We start from the raw sequence: 17,582 nt of genomic DNA on the forward strand, positions 1-17,582 counted from the left end.
TTTATTGCGGTTCTCGGTTTGTACTGGATGTCGAATTCTCCCAACTCTATAGCCCAGTTTACCAGGCGACCAGACATATCAGGCAGCTGCAGTATCTTCTTCAGGGGCTAGTCTGTGAATACGCATACCGTATGTGATTGAAAATAGGGCCTCAGCTTTCTTGCTGCTGTTACCAGGGCGTATGCCACTTTCTCCGTCTTTCTGTATCTTGTTTCGGCATCTAGCAAGGTTCGGCTGACGTAGTATATTGGCTGTTGTTGCCTTCCTTCTTCCTTCGTCAGTACTGCGCTTACCGCCACTACTAATACAGTAAGGTACAACTGCAAGGTATCCTCGACGTCTGGCTTCGTCAGCAGTGGGGGTGCGGCCAGGTACTCCTTCAGTTGTTCAAAGGACTTTTCGCACTCCTCCGTCCATTCAAACTTTTTGGATCCCTTCAAGGCTTTGAAGAAGGGGAGGCACCTGTCAGCCGACCGAGACATGAATCGCCCTAGGGCGGCAACTCTGCCTGTTAGCTCCTGGACTTGCTTAACATTCTGGGGTGACCTCATATCTCGAATGGCTTGTATTTTCACCGGATTGGCTTCAATTCCCCTCTCTGAGATTATAAAGCCAAGGAACTTTCCCGATGCTACTCCGAATGCGCACTTTTTCTGGTTCAGCTTCATGCTGTACTGCCTCAGCACCTGGAACCCCTTTTCTAAGTCTTGAATGTGTTGTTCTGCCTTCAGACTTTTTACAAGAATATTGTCCACGTATACCTCCATGGTTTTTCCGATCATCCCCTTGAAGATTTTATTCACCAACCTTTGATAGGTGGCCCCTGTGTTTTTTAGACCGAAGGGCATGACTTTATAGCAGTACAATCCCCCCTTGGTCACGAAGGATGTCTTCAGGACATCACCCTCAAACATCTTGATCTGATTGTACCCCGAGTACGGATCCATGAAGCTCAGCGCCTCATATCCTGCTGTGGCATCGATGAGGTCTATTTTCGGCAGGGGGTATCCATCCCTTGGGCAGGCTTTGTTCAGATCAGTGAAGTCGATGCAAATCCTCCACTTTCCATTTGCCTTTGGGACCATCACCATGTTGGATATCCACTCCGGGTATTGGATCTCGCGGATGAACTGGGCCTTTAGCAACTTCTCTACCTCTTCATCTATTTTCTGCTACCTTTCAGGGGCGAAGGTCCTCTTCTTCTGTTGCACCGGCTTCTTTGCCGGGTTGACACTCAGATGATGCTCTATTACCTCTCGATCTATTCCAGGCATGTCTAAGGCCGACCAGGCGAAGACGTCAGAGTTGTTTCGGAGGAATGAGATGAGTTTTTCTCGTTGTTGCCTTGGCATTATAGCCCCGACCTAGAATTGGCGAGTGTTATCCCCCTCTTCGGCCTCAACTTGTATCAGATCCTCAGCCAGTTCCCCCCTTTGATAACTGATGTCATCGCGCAGATCTTCTATCGGGAGCGCCTCGCCCGCCTTTTCTCTTCCCCATAAGGTAGTGGCGTAGCACCTACGGGATGCCTCCTGATCGCCTCGACATTCACCGACACCGTTCTTGGTTGGGAATTTCATCTTGAGATGTGGTGTGGAGAAGACAGCCTTTAGCAGGTTCAAACCGACTCTCCCTAGTATGGCATTGTATGCCGAAATAATGCCTACTACCAGGAAGTTGATCATAACTGTTACTTGGCGATCTCCGGTGCCGGCTCTTACCGAACAATCAATCGATCCCTCCACTTTTATTGGGACGCCGGAGAATCCCTGCAACGGGTGTTCGACTTTCTTCAGCTTTCCCTTGTCCAGGCCCATCTTCTGGAAAGCTTCAAGGAATAGGATATCAGCTGAATTGCCGTTATCCACCAAGATCCTCTTCACTCTGCAATCGGCTAGCAACCTTAAAACCTTCCAGATGATCGACGGGGTCCCTAGACCCGTTGTAGGTGTCATACTTTGGCAGGTGAAAGCTGACCGGGAGCGGGTCCCTCATGACCTCATCAGCTAGAGCCATATCATTAGTGAGGTCTGGCTCGCGAGCTCCCGTTTGGTTTTTTGCCACCTTCCTGATCTCATCTTTTAGGTCCAGGATCATCTGCTTCAACCCCGAGTCCTCGTGTCTCTGTTCGTCTCCTTGACGTGGTTCCCCATGCCTGGCCCTGGCGGCACGCCGCGTCCTTCCCCTGGGTGCGGGACTTTCCCTCATCGCTCGGTTCTGAGGATTATGACTAGACCTTATCAATCCTGTACTGCTCTGATCCTCGTCTCGAGCTCGCTCAGGCCGGATATGGGGGCCTCACGGTGCTCAGCCGGTCTTCTGAGAGAGCTTTGGAGACCTCCTTTATTGCTTCGGCCAGTCGGTTATATTTCTCTTGGAGGGCTTCGAACTGCTCCCTTGTCACATATTCCTGCGCTCTAGGAGGGTGTGGAGGATTACTATCTCCGTGCACCGAATATCCGACCGAACGCTGGTCTCTCGCGGAACCTCCCCGATCATCGTTTCCCCTTTCTTCTCCGATTTCCATCGAGGGAGGGAGCCCTCCTGAAGGTTCCTCCTCCCCCATGTTTATGTTCAACGCTGCTCTAGTCTTCTTATGATTGTAGGTTCTCCCCACCATTACTGTCGTTCCCACAAATGGCGCCAATCTGTTGCTGCCGAAAATCCGTATGAGCTGATCCTGCACAAACACAGAAGGCAGAGGCCCAGAGGTTTATCCGAGTTAGTCCTCCGACGCCCAAATTAGAGATCGGCCGCACAGCTTTTCACAAGGGTAATGGTGTGGGTCTTTTCTGCTTACCTTTTTTCCTCCTCTCGGGCCCTCTTATAGTCCTTAGGGTTTAAGGTTTCTCTTTTCCTTGGAGGAGTCCTCCTCGGGTCTGCCTCCTTTCCTTTTCGAGTCCCACCCAGATACGTCCTCTCCGCTTAGTGAAGAATATTCTCTTCAAGCGGTTGACGTGGTCAGAATCCTTGCAGCCTCTATCAGGTGGGCGGCACGTGTCCTTTCCTTAGATACCACGTGTTCTTACCCTACTGGGCAATCAATTTGGCCGTATCAGGACCCACAAAATCTGGAAATATTTTTGACAAATATCCCCAAGATTTGCTCCCACACAAGCTAGCATAATATCCTTGGAATCCTTCCAATTTTGGAAATTAACCACCCAACCACTTAGCTGGTCGATTTGGTATTGTTGAATGGAATAATGACTTGTGTCACATGAGACACAAGTCAACTTTATTTATAATACGGAGGAGAACAATCTAAAATGAATACAAGACCAAAATACCCCTATAAGACAATTCTACCCTTGTACCCATTTTACAACACTCCCCCTCAAGTCGGTGCATAGATTTCACATATGCTCCACTTGCAAATAATAGAATGAAATATCTTACTACGAAGGCTATTATTAAATACATCAAATAGTTGTTCACTGCTAGGAACAAAAGGCACTACTAAGACTCGGATCCAGTTTCTCTTTTATGAAGTGGATCAATCTCCATGTGTTTCATCCTATCATGTTGGACTAGGTTGTGAGCAATGCTGATGGAAGATTCGCTATCACAAAAAAGCTTCATAGGAAGAGTAACTGGGACGGCCAAATCGGTGAGAAGACTCTAAAGCCATAAAAGCTCACAAATGCCATGGGCCATAGCACGAAACTTTGCTTCAGCACTAGACTGAGCAACAACTGCTTGCTTCTTACTCCTCAAAGCGAAAAGGTTACCGCAAAAAAAGGTGTCATAACCTATGGTTGATCTGCGGTCATCAGGTGAACTTGCCTAATCAGCATCCGTGAATACCTCAACTCAAAGATGATCATAAGGAGAAAATAGGATGCCATGTCCCAATGTAGATTTTAAGTAACGGAGAATGTGTAGCACTACTTCCATGTGTGAGGAGTAAGGATCATGCATACACTAGCTAAACAAGCTGACGACATATGCTATGTCAGGGTGTGCATGAGAAAGGTAAATCAATCGCCCCCAACTAATCTCTGTTATCGTCCCTTATCCACATGATCACCTTCTTTGCTAACCAGGTGACCATTAGCAACAATAGGAGTATCTGCCGGCTTGCACCCCAACATACCCGTCTCAGAAAGATGGTCAAGCACATACTTTCGCTGAGACAGGTAGATTCCACGAGAAGACTTGGCAACTTCAATACCAAAAAAATAAAGAAGCTGTCCAAGATCATTAATCTTGAATTCCTAGCCGAGATATCTCTTGAGGCGAGAAATTTCTTCAAGGTCATCACCTGTGACGACAATATCATCTACATAGACAATCAAAAGAGCAATCTTTCCACTTGATCATTTGATGAACAATGTGTGGTCAACATTGCTTTGAGAGTAGCCTGTGGCAACCATAGCGTTGTGGAAATGTCCGATCCAAGCACAAGGAGACTACTTCAACCCATATAATGCACGCTTCAGCTTGCACACCTTCCTTTGGGTTTTAGAGCAAGTGAACCCAGGAGGAATGTAATGTCCATATACACTTCCTCCTTAAGTTCCCCATGAAGGAATGTGTTCTTCACATCCAATTGTTGAAAACCTAAGTTAACATCACATGACAAAATAACATGGATAGTGTTCACCTTGGCCATTGGAGCAAACATCTTCTGGTAGTCGATCCCATAAGTTTGAGTGAAGCCCTTGATAACAACTCTAGCTTTATAATGATCCACTATACCATCAACCTTCTGCTTAACTATGAAGACTCACTTATAACCGTCTTCTTCTATGAGGGAAGACAAAGTAGATCCCATGTGTCATTCTTCCTTGGGGCAGCCTGCATCTCCTCAACCATAGCTGCCTGCCATTGTGAGTCCGCAAATGCTTCCTGCCAGGTCTTGGGAATAGAGACAGAGGACAAAGAGTAAGTGAGAAATAAGAACAATTTTAGCAATAAGATGTAAAGTGCAAGACCTAACACCTTTGTTAATAGCAATAGGAAAATCAAGAGTAGGGTCAACAATGGAATCAACATCAGAAGAGTGAAAAGAATTACCAAGGTTCGAAGGAACTAAATCAGGTTCGAGAGGTGGCAATTGGCGTGGTAGAGTAGGTGCAGTGGTCTAGGTCTGCTATTTGCGAACACTCAAACGCAACTCTGGTTGATCCCGAACTGGATTAGTAGAGTCAGTCTTAGTCTCCCCCTGAACATCAACATCGGCAGAGACTCATGGTGTATCAAGTTCAGGAGGTGGCGGATCTTCCATCATGGAAGAAGGCTCCCCTTGAAGAGGTGCCGTAGTGTAATAGGCCATAGACTCATGAAAGACAACATCCATAGTGACAAACCAACACCGAAATGGAGGGTGATGACACCGATGGCTATTCTAAGTGGTAGAGTAACCCAAAAAAATCCATCGAAGACCACGAGGATCAAACCTCCCATGAGGATGAAGAACACGAGCATAACAAACACAACCAAAGACCTTGGGAGGAACCGGAAAAAAAATAGAGCCCTAGAGAAAATCCAGAGGAGAGCGGGAGCCAAGCATCCGAGAAGACATTCAGTTGATCAGAAAGGCTGTAGCCAGAACCGCATCACTTCAGTATTAGGGAAGAATATGCATCTCAAACATGAGATACCTTGCAACCTCACAAAGATGACGATTCTTCTATTTAGCAACATCATTTTGAGCCTAAGTATCGACACAACTAGTCTGATGGATCATCCCATGAGCTGCACGATAAGTTTAAAAAGAAACTCGAAGTATTCATAGCCATTGTCACTTCGAACAACCTTAATATTAGTATTATTGAACTGAGTTTGCACCATATGATGGAAGTGCTGAAAGCAATGAAAAACCTCCCCCTTTGTGTGCATCATATAGACCCAAGTGGTCTGAGAATGGCAGTCGATAAAAGTAACAAACCACCAAAAGCCATTTATAGATAGATAACGGGATGGACCCCGAATATTATAATGTATCAATAAAAAAGGATAAGGTAGGATTACAATGAACACTCAGAAATAGAATAGGTTATTTGAGTTTGTTTGGCAAAAACACATGCGTCATTAAAAAAATAACTCGAATTACAATGCTTGAAAGAAGGAAAAACCCTAGCTAAAGTCCCTAAAGGAGGTTGTCCGAAAAAAACGGTACCACTATTATAACTTAGAATGTGAGGTGATGAAGACGATGTCTGAAGAGCCTTACCAGAGACCGTAGAAGATCCGTTATCAAGTATATACAGACCACCTTGCACTCTACCAAAGCCAATTGTTGCCATGTCACTAGATCCTGAAAAACAAAATAAAAAGGGAAAAACGTGACTTTGCAATTAAGACTAGCTTAATTAGACAATAAGTTAAGAGGGAAAGGATGGAACGTGCAAAATAGATGGAAGAGATAAGGTTAGGACAAAAGGCTATAGAGCCCTTTCCAAAAATAGTGGAATGAATCATATTAGCTAACCGAACCTAATCATTACCAAAGTAGGGAGTATACTGAATGAAAGGGTAGAAGAACCTATCATATGATCTAATGCCCCAAAGTTAATAATCCACAGGGAGGACTGAACAAATGTACTATGACCACAAAAATAGGTACCTAAATTGGCAGAGGTGGAGTTTGTAGTAGCAATAGCACATATAGAACTAGCATATGCAGGTTGAGGAGGCTCCAACCTAGTCAGAAGACACCGAAATGCAAGAAACTCATCTGACGATAGAGAAGCCGCTAAAATGCTTGGTGCAAGATCATATGCCTTAGTATGGTTGGCTTAAGTGGAATACCATGACCTTTTCTAGACACATCAGCAGGATGGCCATGGAGCTCACAACACGCTCCTTGGTATGATGCTCCTCACCGCAGTAGTCACATTTCACAGGTGCTTTGGTAAAAGAGCTACAGACCGTAGGGCTTTCATTGTGGAGCTAAATGCCAGAAACAAGACTCGATCTTTTTGGGGGAGCGCTAATAGGCTGTGGTAGCATAATAGCACTGTCCTCAAGCTGAATCATAGAGTAAGCTTGCTCCAGAGTAGGAAAAGGTTCACGACCCAGAACATAAGCCCGTAGTTTATCATATTCAACATTCAGCCCTTTCAGGAAATCATATTCTCGGATCTTATCTTCTCGTTCTTAAAGCTGGTAATATCAGTAGGGGTGGAGGGAACAAATTGTCAAACTCCTCATAAAGATCCAAAATTTGCAACTTAGAATAATACTGTGACGGAGTTAGCTCATTTTGCTTTAGTTTGTGAACCTTCTAGCGAAGTTCGAAAACCTGAGCATCATTCCCAAGTTGGGAATAAGTGCCCTAGGTAGCCTTCCATATCTTAGCAACGAAGTCAAGAAGTAGATAGCCACAAGCAATTGACGAGGAAAACCATAACAAGTGAATTTGCACATTCCCATTTATCAACATCTGTACCTATAATGGGCCGCTTTGTGTCTCTTGTAAGATAACCATAATAACAACGGGATTTGATAGAGAAGCAGCACAAGCGTGACCAAATCAGGAAGTTAGTACCATAAATCTTGATAGCACACATAGGGAAAGTGGGAAGATTTCCAGAGAAGTTCCCATCACCACCAGTGGATGCAGTCGAAATCTATGACATAATGACCACTCTAAGAACCCGTATGGATGAAGAATGGCAATAACAAGCTTGATACACCCAATGAAGGAAGCAAAAGCACCAAAAGCAAGGGAAAAACCCTGAAAACAAAATCGATAAGGGTACAAAACCCTAAAAAAGTCTTTTTCTAGAAAGCTCTGTTGAGATGATAAGGTGCCTAATATAGGCCACAAAGCAAGTAGGCACCACCCAATGGAGACATCTTCAAAACCGATCGGTGCAGCAAGTAGGGAAGAACCACATTGGCATAAAAAATCGATTAGGGTGAAAACCATGAAAATTGATTAAGGAAAAAAAGGCTAGGTCTCTAAGATCATTAGAAAGGAGAGGGCCCTTTGAAGAGAACAAAGAAGGGACTAGAGGTGACTCTTAGTGTTTTAAGGAGCTACCACCGAGAGAGAGAGAGAGAGAGAGAGAGAGGCACTATTCTCAAGAAATCAAGAAAGCAAGAGAAAGAGATGGGAAGCCTTAGGGTTTGGATCTAAGGCTCTGATACCATGTTAAATGGAATAATTACTTGTGCCACATGACACATGGGACACATGCCAACTTTTATTTATAATAAGGAGAACAGTCTAAAATGAATACAAATAGCAAAGTACCCCTATAAGAAAATTCTAACCTTGTACCCATTTTATGACAGGTAGAAGGGGCAGAATTTGAATCTTTTTAGGTTGACTCTGACACCTATCCAAATCTGCAATATAGCTCTGTTAGTCGGTACCATATCTTGGTAGATCGATGGGTATCCTGGGAAGAAATTACCGTGACTAATAGCCCCAAAGTAAGAGCCAAATTTGAGCCTTCTTTGAAGCCCAATTGTTGGGCCTGCACTGCATCAAGTCCCCTCTTCATAGAAAAAACTTGTCCACAAGTTTTGACAATTCTTGGACAATGCTTCCTGTTATGCATATCTGTCTTCATGGCTGGCACTGCTAGCACGGATGGCTTGGCTGGCTCTGATACTAATTAATGTAGGAGCTAGTTCAAATAGAATCGACCCGACAGTAGGATAAAAAGCTTTCAACGCACAGCAACAAATTTATTAATAAGCACCTCAAAATTACATATAAATTGAGAAAAAATTAAGAAAAGGTTTGAAGAGGGAGGGGTAGGGAATGGGGGATAAAGGTAGTCTCTCTCAGACTCGGATCTCTCACCTACGACCTCGCACCACTTCACTGTATCTCACAGTCACTGCCTCTCACATCTTCAAGCTATAGCTCTCTTTTTTTTTCATATTTTCACATTTTCATTCTTATTCCTCTTTTTTGTCAAGCCACATATATTTATACTTAGTTACACCAAAGTCTTATTAGAAACAAAATAAAGTCCTAATAAAATCTAATTAACTAACAAATAAAGGACCCTAAAATATAGAAACTACCTATTACATAAAAGTAGAAATAACTAGGACAATAAACTTCTAAAACTCCATGCAAGGTAGCAATTGTCTTGGACTCAAAGCACTCCACGCAAGTTGTCATGGGCCCACCAAATCTAGGTAGATTCCGTCTCTTTAGTCTTGCCGCAATGAAGAAAAGAATCCTAAATTATCTCCTTAATTTCTGTCCTGATATATCTCCTCACCGCAAGCTGGCTGGGGAACTTTTAGAAGTCCACAATCGTGAGAAGCTAACCTCCATATGATCTTCACATAGCTTGCCATAATCCTTTCCTTGTACGATGGTGATTGCATCCAAAATCCAGCTGGCATGGGACCCATGAAATCTGGAATATCCACCTCCAAATATGGAAATATTTTTGATAATATCCCCAAGATCCTCTCCCACGCAAGCTAACATAGTATCCTTGATATCCTTCCAAATTGGGAATTAACCACCCTGCAACTTAGCTGGTCGAGTTGGTAGAAGGGGCAGAATTCGATTCTTCTTAGGTTGACTCTGACATCTATCCAAATCTGGAATATAGCTCTGCTGGTCGGTGTCATATCTTGGCAAACGATGGCTATCCTGGGGAGAAATTACCTTGATTAATAGCCTCGAAATAAGGGCCAGATTTGAACCTTCTTTGAAGCCCAATAGCTGGGCCTGCACTGCATCACACCCCGATGAAAAGAAAATCAAGTAGAAAATGTAATGGAAATTCCATAATTTTGAGAACAATTCAGCACCTTAAATGAAGTACCAATGTGAAAAGGAGGGGGGTCAATCTGGAAGTTAACAATGATAGGGGTAATAGATGGAATGACAAAGATCTGAAGGGTATTTATGTAAATATGACACAACCACTTCATATCATGGGACTCATCTTTAACCCTTCGACCAGAAGTATGCCTAGGGCGGAAGTCGGGGGGTTTCAAATGGGAGTACTCACTGATGAAACCACGGCTTGGCCTGAGATTTTAGGTAGAGGGGATCACTTCCATCAATCCTGCTGAATCCCAAAAATACCAGTCCAATCAACCAGATGTTGCTCCAAAGATTAATTACTGAACCGACCTGGTGGAAGCTCAAAGTCTGCTCTAGGTGCAGGTCATGTTTCTCAAGGTAGGGGAAAGATCTTTGGGGACAGAACTCTAGGATGAGAGTTGCTCACAGAAGGGCAACCTATGCCCAGGATTTCTGGCCGAATCAATCACTCACTACGGAGATTGAGCACCTCTTGCAGTTCAGTAGGAAAACAATGGCAGGAAATATAAGGACAGAAACAATGAAAAAAAAGGGAGAAACGAACCAGAATAGCCACTAGGAAAGAGGGAAAAGAATGAGAGAAAGGAGAAATAGAGGAATACCTGATGCAAAGAAGAAATTGTACCTAATGTAAAGCTACATCACAACTAACCTAACTCCAGATAGGATCACAAAATTAACCCCAAACAAGGTACTGTTTCAGGTCTGAAATCAGTATGTATATGTGTGCAAACCGTAGATAACAGCAAGTTAATTTAGCCTTTAGAACTTCCAACAACACCCAATAATACACTTAACAAATGACCATAGCAACTAGAACAATAGGCAGCAGCCTATAACCCAATCGCAGAGCAGATCTAGGGCTTAAAATCCAGAAAATAACTAGCAATCAAGAACCACAGTAGCACAAGGAATTAGGAATACTATTACCATTGATTGTAGGGGTTAATGGGTGGAATCAAAACTCAAAGTTTCAGACAAACTGATGGTTCAATATAGTGATCTATCAGTTCTTGATTTAGGGCTGAATATAGGAGATTTCCTAAATCTCTCGAACCCGGCCTCAGAACAGGCCAATATCCTGGTCAAGTGGAGCCCCTTATGGAGTGAATCTGTATTCCAAAGATGGGCTGAATCTGACAGAGAAATTGGGAGATCTGATGCTTTCAAGGTTTCATCCAAAACCCTTAAAATCCAGTATCACAGGTGCTTGAATAATGGCTTCTCTAATCAGCGACCGCAGGCAGCACCAACTGAGCAACACTTGATGGATCGATAATGATGATCAGCAACTTTCAAGGGGTGCTTGATTGGGTCTCAGATGGTCAGAACTGAAAACTCAGAAATTAGGGGAAAATAGGTATTGATTGGAAGAAGGAGGAGGAAGGGATAATGGTTATCTCAGCCAATAGTATCTCACCCCAACAAGTTCTCTCACCTCACAGCCTCACTGGAATTCATTGCATAAAGCAAAGTTCTCTTCTTCACTAAAATCATGGGGAGGACTATAAGGTGCCCTTGCTTTATAGCTACAACTTTCCAAAACAGAAAAAACAGGAAGTACATAAAAAGGAAACAAACTAAAAGTTTCTTAAAAGAAAGAGTGAGATTTGTTCCCTAAGCAATTACATTGTATTGGCTAGGAATAAAAGAGTAGCAGAAAAAAGAAACAAAGACTGAAAATAAAAAAGGAAAAAATCTTGACCAAAAACATAGCTTGCAGCCCAAGCTATGCATCCACTACTTGGCTTTGAGTGAGCCACAACACCTAGCTCGATTGGAATGGCCCAGCCAAAGGCTGGTTGGCCCGAAGGAGGCCCATGTGTCTGCCCATCGATTGACTTATGGGCCAGACCCCTTGTTATTCTTGCAGCTATATTTCAAGCCCAAGAATCTATCTACATCAGTACCTGGGAAGCCCTAGGTTGAACCAGGAAAGCGAGAGACGAGAGGGGGAAGGCAGCATGTGCACACATAACCATAAGGTAAAGCTCAACTTCAAATTCAATATTCCAATCTTCAAATCCACTACATTTTAATTCCATAGTTACAATATAAATAAGCAAAAACAACTGTTCTGCTATGTAAATAAATTTGGTAACCAAACCAAATGGGGAAAGTACATAACAATCCAATCTCATACGTATGTCTGCATTCCTAATAGAATAAAAATTGAAAAATAAAAAAAAAATCCCATATCCCTACATCCGCTATCGTGTAACTGCATCAGCATCAAGGTGCCTTGCCACTGCCTTGTGGCCATGACAACAACAAGATGGATTCTCCTAGACCATTCATTTTCTATTTCCTCTACATTTACTCTACATTTATGATCAGTTGACGAGTAGGATATGAAGTTTTACCAAATGGATAGTCCCATCACATTTAAACAGAACTGATCTTATAACTCCAGATTGGAAATTAGAAAGGCACATCCTCATTTTTTGCTGGCATTTTCTCATGAATCTTAAAAAGAAACTTCAACCTTCACTTTTAAGAACTCCATGGGGGTTGTGCATCCACATGGGTGGATGTTGAACAGTTTGATGCAATTTTGCGCTATAAATTCATGTGTTGTCGGTGTGGGTCGAATGTATTGTACACATTAATTACTCAATATATTACCCCTGTTAGAGGAATTGCTTATCAGTTACTTATTTACTGACACACCAAGTGTCTGTTCATTGATCTGTAATCAGAAGAAAATTTCATTTAAAAATTAGAATGTATGTATCGAGCTGTTGATGTTTATGGAACAAAATCTGTAATGTCAATTTTCACCTTTCCCTTAATCGTTTTTGTGGTGCATTTTCCCCCCAAAGCACTAGTGAAATTGCACTAGTTAGTTTCTCACCTCTTACTTTTGGAGAGAATCGTGAGATGCAAATATTAATATCTTATGATGTTATTAGCTGCCAATTACAATCCTGGATCTAGGCATGTTGGTCGATGGGAGGTTGAAATTGATGTAGGTTGATAGTTTCATATTGATGACGATATTTGATTAAGTACCTCTAAGTCTGCATGTAAATATCATAGTTAGTGTAAAAAGTTTATATAAGATTTTTCTTCAATATTTTCCTATTTTAATTTTTATTGTTTGTGCTAATGTCAGTGAGTAATTCGCTCAGAACTTCAAATATCTGCCATGTGGCATCTTAGTTAGTGCTTTTATTTGTGGGCATGTTGTCCACATCATTTATCTATCTGGTAAAGCTTTGGAAAATGGTTGAAAAGTTAACTTAAGCAGCTTTGGTTCAACGACTGAAAATACAATCGTAAAAGTTTAATACATGGGCCAATGGGTGAGATGGGACCCGACATTTAAAATATGGCTAAGCCTAGGGATGTACCACATGGCTATTAGTTCGATCAGATCCTCCACGCGGCTCAATAGTGGACATTAATGGGCCATGTGACAACATTTTCCCCCAAAATATTTATGTAGAAGTAAATTATCTTGATGCTTATGCCCTTCCTTTTAGACAAGTGGACATCTCATGTCATGCCTTTGCTACTAAAAACTTTTACCAAACTCAACTGATGGGATTTACTAAGGGCTGCAATTTGGGGTCTGCAATCATCAATAATAACAAAAATTGGAATTTTAAGCTTTAATCACTGATATCCACCTTATCCTTTATCTTGACCTTTATTGTAAATAATCAATGGTGATGGGAACAATTAACCAACAGCAAATAATATTATATTTTTCAAGTGTAGAAAAAAAAATATGCAAACCTTGTTGAGGGTGTATAAATTGGCGAAGCAATAATATGCATAGTAAGAATATGCAGGATTAAATTCATTTGTCCATTCAGCTGGCTTGGGCATGTGCTTGGTGGGACGTCTTTCTGGTTTACTTTCATCATCAACAAGATCAAGACCAACAACCTGGATGGACAAACTAAGAACTGCATTAAGCACATGCTCTAAAAAATCAAGAAGAAATCACAATGTCTATGATGTATAATTTATTAATGTAACAACAGAAAGCAACCAATATCTATGTGGGGGGATGCCTAAGTTTGTGAGAAAAAATGGCAAATATGGAAATTATCTTAGCTTTAAAGTTATGTAATGTAGAACTGACTTGGACCAGTCAAATCAATTCATAACTGCAGGATTTTTTTAATCAAACAACCATAAACACTCCAATTGTGCAGGAAATCAGATTATAATAGACAGCAGGCCAAACTAGAATAAATAATCAATCTCAAATCGGTAGAGGTTCTAGTAACAGAACAGTAAAACTGATAACAGGTCTCACAAGTCAAATCAGCTTAGTACCTTGAACCATAATCCAAGAGAGAATAGGATTTAAGTCAGACCTATGGATCTCAGTTCTGGACATTACAGGTCACTAAAAGACAAGAATATGGAGATTTGTGATATCTTTTGATTGGATGACCAGAAACAGCCCCAACCATGGTCGATCCTCACTTAGGTAGAGAGGAAGACCAGCACTATGGCAAACAAGAGCTGGAACTACTTCAAGTAGCCGATACCGATTGGGAGTTCAAGTAAATTTCTGGGCAGGGTTTTGAGATCTAAATACCTGGATAGTTGGCAGCAATAAATCCTTGAGGAGAAGACCGTTGGAAGAAGAAAACACTTGAAGAAGAAATAGATCCTCCTGGGCTTGTCACCGCAAGGAGTCGTTGGATCACACACCAACCGACACTTTGATCAAACATAAAGTAACCTCACACAGAGAAGCAGCGACAGCAGCATATATTGTTCATAAAATTGTAGGGCTTAATGGTAGCCCTCATCTTTATTTATAACTTTGATGGGATGGTTACAAAATAGAAACTTACATAGTTACTGAAAACTGAAATATGAAACTTGTAAAATAGAAAATCTTTTGGTTACTAAAACTGAAAATAGAAACTAGGAAAATTAGAAGCTAAGTTATCAGCTACTGAAAATAGAAACTGAATACTGAAATAGAACTACATCCCATCAAAGAAAGCAAAAATCCCTAGCTGTCCTTGCCCTGGCCGACTACCCTTTTCTTCCTCCTTGCATGTTACACCCGTGCCCAAAACCCGGGCTCATTTCAACTTTTGGACATAGGTAATGCAATACAGGTGACAACCACTAGCAACTTGTCAATTTGCTCGGCTCTATACATGGAAGGGCTACAAACCACTAAAGAAGTCACGGAAAACCCTCTACCATTGGAGGGGAATCTACCCGAAACCTAGTAGTGAGAAGCACCAAGAGAGGGCCCACACTTGCAAACACCTAAGGAACCCTCCCATACAACCAATAGACCTAGTTCCACCCAAAGTGGACCTAATAGCCACACGGACTGATGGTCAGCTGCCCATCAGCAGGTGAAAACCCTCCGGTGGCGGTGAGAGTATTGGCCAAAATTGGCTTATTTTTCCATAGGGCCCAGATCCTTGCACCCGTGCATCTCAAATCACTCCCAAATGTTGGAACAACCTGTTGGGGAATGGATTAATGTATCGGGACATCCTGGGACAAGTCCGTTAATGTCAAATGAGTGAATGACGGATTAACCCGATAATGAGTGAAAACCCATTTTTTTCTCAAACAGCCCTTAAGTGACTTAATAGGTTATTAATAAACTCTTCTCCTTCATTTCTCCTTACCAAAAACGTTGGAGAAGAAGAAGGAGAAAGGAAATGAATAAGGAGGAGAAGGAAGGCAAGGGAGGAGGAAGAAGGAAGGACTTGGGGTTCCTATCAACTAAGATAAGACTATCTTCTCTACCCTCTTCACACACACACACAAGTATCCCTCTTTCTCCCCCATTTTCTACTCTCCATTAAACCCAATGGGGAACGCCAAACCGAATTTCACCTCTATACTCATCTATACTACAAATTGGGAGGGGGATTTGGAGTGGGAGACTTGCCCTAGCAAGAGTAAGGGTTCAATTTAAGATCATAACTCATCCCTTGTAAAATCCCCAAATTGGTAACCAAACCCTAACCGAAATTCCCCCACCCACCTATCTAATCTTCAAATTAAAAGGGGGATTTTGGTTTAGGGGACCTAATCAAGCAAGTAAATCACTCACCATTGAGTGTGAAGACATCTTACATGAAAAGCCCCAAATTTGGCAACCCGGATTCGGGAATTTGCCCAAGTCCTCTACAACTAGTTATCCCAAACCCAAAATTAGGTTAGGAAAAATAAAATTAAACATATGAATAATGGATTTGAGTGATCACACAAGCAATTGATGGTCACTACATGAACCTCCAACCGATATTCCCAATTTAGGTTAACCTAGACTTGAAAAATGGGGGTTTGAAATTATCTTATGACTCTATGTAAATTAACCCACCAATTACACTAAACTCAAGCTAGGTGATGTGTGTGTGTGTGTGCCCTACATGCAAACCCACCCTAGAATCACAAAACCTAAATTGTAAACCATACAAAAGAGGGAGAAGAGGAGTTGGAAATGGCACTACACTCGATACCACAGACACATACAATTAGACAAAGGGGCCATGTGGCCTGTGGGGCAAATCTGGGCAAAGAAACCCAGATTTTGATTTCACCGGCTGATGGTCATTGGCCAGCTGGTGAAACCCGGATAATCAGCCGGTGAAGTCCGAGGAAGCAAAAAATTGAGTTTTACACCCTCTCAGATACCACTGGCAGATGGTCATCCACCAGTGAACCACCTTGAGAATGGTTTTTAAACCCTTTTTAATGGGGCATGTGTTCTTGAGTCCCACTTCTCTATGAATGATTAAATTACCTTAAAAACAAAATGTATCCTAGGAGTGGAACTAAGAAGTGACTGGAGCACGCAACACAAGACCATCGACTATCTACCACCATCTAGGACTCGAGGTGAGGGGATTTTGTATGACTTCATGGAATGCTTGCATCATAATGCATATGTGGATGAATCATGTCATTTTGCATATTATAATCTTATTTCTTGTGGAAAATGTTGATGTGGTATGAATTATGGATTGTGCACGTGTGTGTGTGACTGGGATGCAAGGTAGCTGAAGGTTAGGTTTCGGCACTGTATGCCCAGGGTGAGTGTATGTATGTGTGTGAGGTGGAGAGTGGGATGTGGAGTGGCCGAAGGTTGGTTCCGGCACCGCATGCCCATGGTGTGTGAGTGTGGCGTATAGGGTAGCCAAAGGTTGGGTTCCAGCACTGTACGCCCACGGGGTGTGTGAGTTTTCTTGTGATGTGACATCATGATAGAATGCATTGGGTTAGGATAATCATCCGGGTGCTATAACCCTTACCAATAGGGGTTTACGTATTAGCCAATCTTACCGTCCGACAGTACGAGGTTGGTGAAGATTTTCGGTGACTGAGGTGGTGGGGATGCCGGTGTCGTGACAAACCTCATGCGATGTTGGATTTGGTGATGGGTATACCCTACATTCGATGTTGGATTCGATGTAGTAGTATTATGGGAGGGTTATTAATAGGGTTTTTCGGGTAACAATGTGGTTCCGGAACCGGCACGCTTCTGACTTGCAACTAGCTTATATCCTTAGGGACTGATAATGTAAATGAATGACTGGGGATACCACCTATGTTGCAGTAGCACTTATACCCCTATGGACTTAGGAATTGTGGTTTACAATTGTTTGCTAATAATTAGATCATGTCAATTGTCATTGCATTCATATAATAACATTCATAGTGTGTGTGAGTGTGTTGTGGAGATTGGGGTGCATAATGGCTAAAGGTTGGTTATGGCACTGCATACCTATGGCGCGTGAGTGTGGGGTATAAGGTAGCAAAAGGTTGGGTCCCGACACTGTACACCCACGGGGTGTGTGAGTTTGTTTGTGATGTGGCTCAT

The 17,582-nt window shown here is 42.4% G+C and overlaps 1 protein-coding gene across 4 annotated transcripts in view; it reads right to left on the minus strand.

Moving 5' to 3' along the window:
* LOC122062862 (AMP deaminase-like) overlaps window positions 1–17,582 on the minus strand; it is a 68,744-nt gene that overhangs the window by 14,440 nt on the left and 36,722 nt on the right. For 3 of the 4 annotated variants that reach the window (XM_042626530.1, XM_042626529.1, XM_042626528.1), the window contains exons 13-14: window positions 13,499–13,651; window positions 6,179–6,262 (exon numbers count right to left, since the gene is read on the minus strand). In XM_042626530.1, the coding sequence (XP_042482464.1) occupies window positions 6,179–6,262; window positions 13,499–13,651 (237 nt within the window). The remainder of the gene's footprint in view (window positions 1–6,178; window positions 6,263–13,498; window positions 13,652–17,582) is intronic. The other variant, XM_042626531.1, reaches the window with a different exon arrangement.

Source organism: Macadamia integrifolia, unplaced genomic scaffold (genome assembly GCF_013358625.1).
Source record: "Macadamia integrifolia cultivar HAES 741 unplaced genomic scaffold, SCU_Mint_v3 scaffold1130, whole genome shotgun sequence".
Taxonomy (NCBI): Eukaryota; Viridiplantae; Streptophyta; class Magnoliopsida; order Proteales; family Proteaceae; genus Macadamia; species Macadamia integrifolia.